Genomic DNA, 10598 nt, shown 5'->3' with positions numbered 1-10598 from the left:
AATGCATAGTTGTTCTTTTCTCAAAAAACTGAAAGAAAAAACAAACAAAAAAACAGTATAAGCCTTTAAGAAAATACTTATTCACTTTTACAAGAACCAGATTGAATTGAGATTATGTTTATGACATGCATTTTAAATCATACAATTAGAAGATAAGAGAAGTAAGATCACATTATTGCAATGAAGAGCACAATACAGTATGTTGCTCCTTTAAAATCTCATTCTTTTCTCTGAAAGACTTTGTAACATAGAAAACATATTCCCAACAAAATGTCACTAAAGTGTAAAAAAGATATCTGCTCAAAGCCTGAAGCAACAGATTACTCAAAATTACAAAGATTATTGACTCCTCCCACATACATTTCAAAAGACAAATCAAAACTGTTCACTCCTTTTTTGTTTTTTTTTACCTTGCTGCTAAAAAGCATTTAAATGTGAAGAAAAGGCACTGGAGAAGCAGAAGAAACACACAGACAAGTCGTCCAGGTACCTTTGGTTTGCTGTTTAGCTGCAAGGAAGCTGTCCTATAAGAGGTACAGAAAAACTGAGCAACCTTATCTAATATTTTTTAATATTTAAATTTGTAAAATTAATTTAGAATTGTAAGAAAAACAAGTATTTACATCTTTTTATGATAAAATATCATTATTTATATTATGTTATTAAGTAGGAAATTCCATGGCTATGGACCCTTCCACTATTCCTGATTTAGAAAAATGGTATTAGTCGCTAAAGGCTTGTATGTTATTAATATTCCCACAAAACTAGAAGTTTTAGTTAAAGGCTTTGTTGCACAATGCATTGTAAAAGTAATTTTCTAAATTCATATAGGCGTAGGTAATACAAGTTTTGACTTGTATAGGATTGTTCACAAGAGGCGTCATCATAAAAATACTTTACAAACCAGACCAGAAACTACAAAACTAAGTTATTCAAGGATTGTATGAGCATGCAAAAGGAACAAAATTGGAAAGTGTATTCCTACACTAATAAAATAGAAAAAGACAGATAAAAACATTGTATCCCTAAATTTCAGCTATTATTTTAAAAAAAATGAAAAAGGATTCAAGTATAAGACAAACGAAAACAGAGTGACAGTTCAAAACCAACAATGAAGAGGCGTGACTTCAGGAAAGCACCGAGTACTGTGAGCAGTTAATTATAAAAGACAGATTAAAAGAGGTGATGCTTCAAAAAGGGAAGTTAAAATGCCAGTTCAAAGTCACTTCTTTGTGATGTGGGTTGAAACTAAGGAATCTGGAGAATCGCAAAACAACATGGAGAGAATGTGCATATAAACACAGAGGTGTCCAAGCCAATATGTGACCTGAGGACTCTGAAGTGGGTCAAATAGCCAAGCTAACCACTGCACCATAATGCTGCCCAATTAATATTCAGTGTAATACAAGTCACTAATAAGATATTTGGTTTCGTTGTACTGAGTGAAGGTGCGTTATAACATAATGGCATTAAGTTGCACACATTGGTTAAAAGATAATGGCTATATTGGCCCAATGGAATATGCTGTTTACTCACAGCTTGGAGATCTGCTTTCAATTCAACATTCAGTCACTGGCTCTGTGGAGTTTGCATGTTCTTTATGTTCTGCACTCCAAAGGCTGAATAAGAGTTTAAATTTTGAATCAAATGATTTTAGAGACTTGAAGTTCTAATGCATCTGTCCATTAGGTTTAGAGTGTAATTTTCCACCTTAATCAGAACATGTACTATATATCAGAATTGCAGTAAAAGTTCTACCTATCTGAAGATGTGTTATCTGGAGTGTTTTGGAATGTCCTACATAAATCTTAAAAATGTAATAAAACGCTAGTGCTGTTTAAGAAGCGGCTGTTCTAGTTGAAAAGATGAAGCGCACAAAGAAGCCTTGATAAAGAGAAAAAAACTGTAAATGAGAGGGAGGATATTGTGATGATAAGCAACATGAACATAGAAAATAATGTAGCAGGAAATTTTGCAATGATTACTGTGATATATATTAACTCTTTGTAATCAAAAAAGTGTGTTTGATGATCCCATGATAAAAAGGAAGGAACCATGATAATACTGTATATGGGTACATTACAATAAATGAACTAAAGTAGTGCTGACTAATTTCATCATTATTAATCAGACATGCATTGCAGTGAAGTAGTTAGTTAAGATGCCTCTCTACTCCAGCATACAACTCCTGGTCCAGTCACTGCCAGAGAGTACCTTACACCTTCTAAAAGTGCTCCAGTTTTCCTCACTCATTCCAAAAGGCTCATGTGTGTTAGATTAAGTTGTGGCAAAAGAGTTTTTGATTCTCGTCTTTTGCAGAGTTATTATTGGGGTAGGCTCCAGCTTCACAAGATGCCAAGCTTGGATTAGAAAATTGGTTTCATTGATGAATGAATAAAACATAACAGTAAGTGTTAATAATGCTTAATATTTAACAATGCTGAACATAGTAAACTTTCAACCATCATTAAAATCCAATATCAGTAAAAGAATGTATCATATAATCCAAAAGTATATAACATATAATATAGCTGCATTTATTGGAAGACATTAATAAAAGTATATGAATTTATGAATAATACATTTTTAAATATATATAATTAGTCTTTAAGTAAGCATTAAAATAAATCTCTATGTGATTATGTAGTTGCTGATGCAAATGTCTTTTCAAACATTTTAAACCCTGGCATACAATTACCTTTGATTTATTTAATGTTGTTTTACATGATGTAAAAACAAAGGCAGAGACAGTAAGGAGTGTTGGAGCATCCATAGGCAAATCCCGTACAATTGAATTTTAAAAAGAAATAAAACACAGTTAATAAGCATTGTAGAAAATGTCTTTTCAGACAGGAGTCTGAATCTGACTGTAAAGATAGCGGTTCTTCTGGTTATGATGTTTCCCGGCAGGAGGTGGCAAGTCCAGTCAGGCAGACACCGGAAATGATGTTATCAGTGGAAAAGCCATCAATCCTCCTGTCTGCAGAGAAGAAAAGGTGTTAATATAGAGTGCCAACCTCTGGATCAGCAGAGAATTGCCATCACTAGAGGTCCTAAACCGTCCCCAATGCACATGCGTGTGACAATGAGTACTTACTTGTGAATTTCCCATTGGGATTAATAAAGTATCTATCTATCTATCTATCTATCTATCTATCTATCTATCTATCTATCTATCTATCTATCTATCTATCTATCTATCTATCTATCTATCTACTGATCAATATTAATTTCATATTTTCTTTAAAAAAGGTTTTCTAAATATTTCTTTAACTATTTAAATGTATTATTGGTCAAGAAAATGTTTTTGAAGCATGATTTCTTCTTAAGGGTGGCACGGTGGCGCAGTGGGTATTGATGCTGCCTCACAGTTAGGAGACCCGGGTTCACTTCTCAGGTCCTCCCTGCATGGAGTTGGCATGTTCTCTGTGTGGGTGTCCTCTGGGTACTCCGGTTTACTCCCCCAGTCCAAAGACATGCAGGTTAGGTGCATTGGTGATTCTAAATTGTCCCAACTGTGTGTTTGGGTTTGTTTCCTGCCTTGCGCCCTGTGTTGGCTGGGATTGGCTCCAGCAGACCCTGTAGTTAAGATATAGCGGAATGGATGGATGGATTTCTTCTTAAGTTGAAGTTATATTAAATGTCTAGCATTTGAATTACTAGATATTTCGTTACTTTTCTTTTTTAGCTGTGCCTTACAAATACATTTAGCTACTTGGAAAACCATGGATAACTCTGAAGTTAAGCAAATTATGCATGGAATTTGGATGGGCATCGCAGAAATATCATGTGAAGCAGCAGTGGTTCACCCTCTGTTTGGCATAGTGGGATTAGTAATGAAGGCTCTATCAAGTGCGGTGGACAAAAATGAAGACAAAAAAGTTAAGAAAGACTTGAATGAACTTTTGCCAAAAATAGAACAAATTTTATATGAAAATAAGAAAACACTGAATCAGATCAAAAAAATATCAGTTATTTTACAGAATGATGAAATTGTGAAAAACATTAAATATCAGTTTAAAACGTTTCAATATATGTATGAAGCCGAGGAAAAATATAAAATGGACGAGGCTGACAACTTTATAAGGATGTTTAAAGAATGTAATCGAAGCATGAATCTGGACAGCCTTTATGATTCTGTCATGTGGGAAAATAAAATATTTGGGCAGCCTATTTTAGAGGTTTATAAGACGTGTTCAGGAAATGACCCAGTAGTTATGAAGAAGCTGTGCACATTTCTGCAGTGTCTTTTTGCCGAAGGACTTATTGCCCTTGTGGCTTTCAAATATGTTACTAATGATAATGTAGACAAATGTGTCGAAGAATGGAAAGAGAAAATAGAAAATGTGGATAGGAAACTGGCAGAGGTGTTAAACGAAAGCCAGTTCAGACAGTAACTAAATTGGCAACAACTTATTAATAAATTCATTTATCAGTAGCTTCAGGTTTTTTTTTCAAACTTTTTAAGTTCAGTACCTTAATTATGTCCACTGTAAATGTGACAAATCTACATAGTGTGCCTTAACCAGTCATTATACTTTATTTCAACTACGTTGTGTCATATTCTGTTTCTTGCAGCTTAATAATTCTTAGTTTGTAACATAAAGTTCTCTGGTAACATGTAAATAATTGTAATACATATTATGGCAAATGTTTTGGATTATATGTGCCAGTTGTCCACTGTCTAATACTAAAACTTGAATCAATAAACTTCATCTTAATACATATATCTGCTGATGACTTTTAAAAAAGATCTATGATAATCTAAAGATTAATAGTTAGACCTCTACTGTACCGTATTTTGCTTGTCTGTTACATTGAATTTGTGATTTTTGTTCATCTAATAGCAACTCATCCATATTTCTTTACACCACATCTTATTAATTTTATTAGAATGAAAAACATTTAATTAAGATCTTTAGAGGGAAGAGATATTTTAAAATATGTTGAAATATTTGTAATCAGTTCTGGCCATGTTAAAGATGTAATCAATAAAGATTATCCAATAAATCTATCAAATCTTGAAATTCTTGAAATGGTGTGGTAAAGATTTTTTTATCATAGTCAGTAGTTTAGTATTTCCTTTCTTTAAATTATGTTCCCAAATTATTCTTAATAACCTTTATGATCTGTTTTTCATTTTGCTAGTGAATATTTCTTTGTATCTGTGTTCTTATAGTGCTCTTTCTTGAGCAGGCTCTTACTTTGCATCTAGTCCTTTCTTCCTATGTACATAATATTTGATTAGGCAGATGGATCTGTGTTCTTCAAGGACTCTCTCGTGAGTATTTTACTAATGGATCTCCTTAACACCCCAGGAGAAGAGATGATGTCTTTATCTTCTAGCTTCTGAAGTACTCTGTACAATTAGTAGAGTCAGTGTACTATAAAACCAAATAGGCCTAATATTCTATCCTTGTGACGTGAATTTGCAGTTTAAATTGAAATAATCAATAAAATCTTTCCAAATGCATGCCAGTATGTACTAGGTCACTAATGCCTATGTACTCACTATATGAAAAGAGAACATATAATTTATAATAATCATAAAAATAATATAGAACATAATATTTAGTTCTGCTTAATCCAATTCAGGATAACTGTGCAAAACACAGGAACTGACCTATGGACAGTGTGCCCACACTTGTTTAGGGCCAATCAACCTAATGAGTAAGTCTTTGGGGAAGTGGCTTGAAAAGTCATGCAGACAAGAGGGTACGTGCAAACTACACCGACAATAGAGCTAAGGATGATGGATTGGCAAGGCGACTACACATTGTAGTACCATTAAATCAATTGAAAATATATTAAACACAATTTCAGGTGTACCCTTAATGTAAGAATCTGAGCATTTTTCATTCTATAATAAGCAAACTATTGTAGATAACAATAAGTTAATATTTTGCACCATTCTAATAACCAGTGGGAATTTGAAGATATCACTAAAATTATAAAAAAAAATACTGAAGAAAAATGTAAAGCTCATTGAAATGATAAATATTTTTGAAGATAGTATAAAATGTTCATGAAATCAGTATTTACAAAAGCATATACAGTATTTCTTTCTAATTAAATAAGCATAATTTCTAAAGTAATCACATTTTGTAATTTGCAGAAAGAGAAGCTAACTCATTTAAATGATAAAAAAACATTCTAGCTCCAAACTACAAATACTTCTGCTCTAAAATACAGCTAATGCACCAACTTCTAGCAGTTGATGATTCTTAGGTAATAACAGGAGGTGCCTCTCAAATTAAAGCAATGATAGCTGATCTGTCTGGCAAGATCAAGGTGCCTCTGGGCACTTTTATTGTTTGTGCTGCACCCTAAACTGCCACATGCCTTACCTGTAGACCCAGCAAACAAGATACGCAATAGCACGATTACTAGTTCACTTTTTCAAAATGGCAATTTTTCAATGAACTCAATGGGATATTATTCTACTGTACATTTATAGCTATAATAATTGGAATCTATCAATTTTCTTACAGTACTATGGAAACATGAAGGCTAACTACTCCTTTCAGTACTACCTGCTACTTCATGTCATGCTATTTGTGTTTACCTTCACATTGTATGTCTTGTTACAACAAGTTGATTGGATTTAAAATGAGATTTTTACCAAACCATTCCAAAACTCAAAGTTCTTTGACTTGTTTGAGTGTGATTGTTTTAGTGTGTGACAAAGCTTCAGATTCATCTCACACAATAATGGCTTAATTTTTTGTTGAAAAAAATCATACAATACTGAAAGTATTTATAATATACTATTGGGAAAAGCAGCATTTTTGAGGGATTCTTTCTGCTTCAGTTGAAGTCCTACTTCTATTGTATCTGTGCTCTACTATTATCTATTCTAAATATCTAGCTTTTTATTACTATGATTTTTGCTGCTTTTCTTTTTAGCCATGACTTATGAATATATGAAGACTGTAAAGGTTTTACTGTGGAATACTATGTTAGTTTTTCTCCAGCCATAATACATGGACCACTCTTGACTTGAATGTTCAGAAGCCATGAACGTTATTCAGTTACATTTTTAAAGATGATTTGAGCTTTCATCTAAATATAAAAAATGGTAATGGTTGTTCATCTGTCACACAAAAACTCACAAACCACTAGGCAGACAAAGGCTGGGGACATGGTATGCCTCACAGGGACACAACAGACAGTGAAGCACTTGCACAGACTCACACCTGAGCCAAAATTATGAAAATTCTGTTACTGTCCAAATGCTTATTGACCTAACATACTAACATATATATAAACTATATAAAAAATCTTAGGTCAAGACGTGATCATCTCGGAGAGACACTTTGAAGTCCTGCGAGACTTCTTGCATGTCATGCCCTATTTACAAACAATTTCTCGGAGACACTTTAATGTCCCACGAGACAAGGAAGTGAGACAAAAGGACAGCTTTTAAATGATTGTCGTGCAGCGTGACATGCAGATCATGCAGCACAGCAGCAGCAGCAGCTGGCTTAAAGGACAGCTGCTGTTCAGGCTTTTAGATGATTGTCACACAGCGCAACATGCAGATCATGCAGCACTTCAGCAGCAGCTTCTGTACAGGCTTTTAAATGATCGACGAGCAGCGCGACATACAGAACATGCAGCTTGCTAGTAGCAGCTGATCCGTCCGCACTCCTTAGCGGGCGTTCAGCCCCCCCCCCCCTTCACAACACCAGCGGCAGAGACGCGAATTGGCAAGCATGAAGTGCGCCCCCCCCGAACGAAATCAGTAGGGGCAAAGCCCCCTAGTGTGTGTGTGTATATATATATATATATATATATATTTATATATAATTCACTAAGCCGCTGACAAGTAGACACCCATGGAAAGCACGCAGGAAGGGGCGTGGATTCACTAAGCCGCCGACAAGTAAGACACCCATGGCGCACGCAGGAAGGAGCCACGCCCACCAACTCTAAGACCATTGGATACGACAACAACTCGCAGAACCACTCCCACCAACTCGGACGCAACGACTCGGAAAAAACGCCGTCATTTATGTTCGTCTGTGCTAAAGTATACATGCACCTCTGAGCCACGTTGACTTTTCGGTTACGATGCATGACCGTGTGCACCATCGCAAACTGTTTTACACGCTACATACAGCAATTCACATCCACGACAAACATGCGTCTTCTTAGATGGTCCTGCAGGAACATGGAAAACGTTTCCCCGCCCATGACCAGGCGATGTGTATGCTTCGAGAACGAGGGTGGACGCGGCAGTACCATCTAAGAAGAGGCATGTTTATCTTGGATGTGAATCGCTGTATGCAGCATGTAAAACATAGGATATGCACGATAAATAAACCACTCTTAGCCCGCCAACGCTAAGACGATGGGATACGTCAACAACTCACAGAGCCACGCCCACCAACTCGAAGACCATGGGACGAAAACGCCTGCCCGCCCGCCCGTTACCAGCATGTAAAACCATCGCAGCTTTTAACTCACACACTGCAGCAACTCACCAAACAAGGACGCCCTGTTTCTCGAGGCATTCACACTGCCGGAAGACAACCATGGGATACGCAAAAAATAGCCATGTCAGTCAACTCACAAAGCCCAGCCCACCAACTCACGCCCACTAACTCGAGCATGCGTCTACCCATGCTCTCAAGGCATTCACGGTGCCTGCTCATGTGCCCGGACGGAACAACTCACTTTCGTCTCTGCTACAGTACACAAGCACCACTGAGCCATGTTGACTTTTCATTATTCTTTTCGGTTTTGGCTGCATTTCTATATATAATCCACCAAGTCGTCCGACCGTGGGATACAAACAACAGAGCACCGCCCAAGAACTCGAACCGCTAGAGAGACACGCCCACCAATTCTAAGAGCACCAACTCTAATACGCCTGCCTGCCTGACTCTTACCAGCGTTCACCGCAATATACTGGAGTGTAAAACCATCACAACTATCAGACGCTGTCTATATCTAAGAAGATACAGTAATCCCTCGCTATATCGCGCTTCGCCTTTCGCGGCTTCACTCCATCGCGGATTTTATATGTAAGCATATTTAAATATATATCGCGGAGTTTTCGCTGCTTCGCGGGTTTCTGAGGACAATGGGTCTTTTAATTTCTGGCACATGCTTCCTCAGTTGGTTTGCCCAGTTGATTTCATACAAGGGACGCTATTGGCAGATGGCTGAGAAGCTACCCAGCTTACTTTTCTCTGTCTCTTGCGCTGACTTTCTCTGATCCTGACGTAGGGGGTGTGAGCAGGGGGGCTGTTCCCACACCTAGACGATAAGGACGCTTGTCTAAAAATGCTGAAAGATTATCTTCACGTTGCTACCTTCTGTGTGCAGCTTTTAAGTATGCTGCACGGTGCTTCGCATACTTAAAAGCTCAAAGGGCACGTATTGATTTTTTTTTATCTGTCTCTCTCTCTCTCTCCCTGCTCCTGACGGAGGGGGTGTGAGCTGCCGCCTTCAACAGCTTTGTGCCGCGGTGCTTCGCATACTTACAAGTGCTCCTTTGAAGAGGAAGATATGTTTGCATTCTTTTAATTGTGAGACTGAACTGTCATCTCTGTCTTGTCATGGAGCACAGTTTAAACTTTTGAAAAAGAGACAAATGTTTGTTTGCAGTGTTTGAATAACGTTCCTGTCTCTCTACAACCTCCTGTGTTTCTGCGCAAATCTGTGACTCAAGCATGACAATATAAAAATAACCATATAAACATATGGTTTCTACTTCGCGGATTTTCTTATTTCGCGGGTGGCTCTGGAACGCAACCCCCGCGATGGAGGAGAGATTACTGTATATAGATACTCATTATTCCCCGGCACGCGTCCACCCATGCTCTCAAGGCATTCACAGTGCCTGCTCATGTGCCCGGACGCAACAACTCGCCACACACAAATCTTGCTTAATTTGACTCAACATGGGAAACCTCACCCTGCCCGGACACGGAGAGGATTGACAGATTGATAGCTCTTTCTCGATTCTGTGCGTGGTGTTGCATGGCCATACTTAGTTGGTGGAGCGATTAGTCTGGTTAATTCCAAAAACGAATGAGACTCCCTCTTGCTTAATAGTTACGTGATCGCCAAGCAGTAAGCGTCCAACTTCTTAGAGGCGCCGACAGGCGTGGGTAAGCCGTTGAACCCCATTCGTAATGGGCACCGGAGCTTGCAATTGTTCCCCACGAATGAAGAATACCCAGTAAGTGCGGGTCATACGCTCCCTCTGAATACGTCACTGCCCTGTGTATGCACCCCCCACCACCCCCCACTACTACCATGGCCGGGTGACTTGGTGGATTACATATAGAAAAGCAGCCGGAACCGCAAAGAACAATGAAAGGACAACGTGGCTCAGAGGTGCACAAACGACAGTTGCATGACCGGTGCCCCCGGGCTCGATTTTGTTTTCACTTCTGTTTACAGAGATCGGGTCGTAGATAGCATTGTTGCAATGTTACTTTTCTTGGTGGCTTATTACATTACGGATGTTTCACATGTTCATTTTTTTCCCTGTGCTTAAATGACACTAAAAAAAGTGTTTCTCAACTGTGACTACGGAACATCTCAGTACGCAAGCTATATTAAGCGTCAACAACAAAGACTCG

At 37.8% G+C, this 10598-nt stretch overlaps 1 protein-coding gene across 2 annotated transcripts; it reads left to right on the top strand.

Annotated features, from left to right (window-relative positions):
* The first annotated feature begins 406 nt into the window (after positions 1–406).
* On the top strand, positions 407–5019 carry LOC114646135 (protein rapunzel-like). Of its 2 annotated transcripts, XM_028794142.2 has the most exons (3): positions 433–533; positions 2320–2407; positions 3689–5019. In XM_028794142.2, the coding sequence occupies exon 3, from the start codon at positions 3726–3728 to the stop codon at positions 4395–4397; it is 672 nt and encodes a 223-aa protein (XP_028649975.1). In that variant the 5' UTR covers positions 433–533; positions 2320–2407; positions 3689–3725; the 3' UTR covers positions 4398–5019. The 2 variants fall into 2 exon arrangements, with proteins under 2 accessions (XP_051778786.1, XP_028649975.1); XM_051922826.1 differs by lacking the exon at positions 2320–2407 and having other exon boundaries at positions 407–533.
* The last annotated feature ends 5579 nt before the right edge of the window (positions 5020–10598 follow it).

The sequence above is a fragment of the Erpetoichthys calabaricus genome, chromosome 2, assembly GCF_900747795.2.
Source record: "Erpetoichthys calabaricus chromosome 2, fErpCal1.3, whole genome shotgun sequence".
Taxonomy (NCBI): domain Eukaryota; kingdom Metazoa; phylum Chordata; class Cladistia; order Polypteriformes; family Polypteridae; genus Erpetoichthys; species Erpetoichthys calabaricus.
This window is presented reverse-complemented; position numbering and strand designations above follow the sequence as displayed.

What these genes read in the sequence shown, in the direction of transcription:
- LOC114646135 (XM_051922826.1), top strand. Translation starts at nt 3,726, where the DNA reads ATGGATAACTCTGAAGTTAAGCAAATTATGCATGGAATTTGGATGGGC.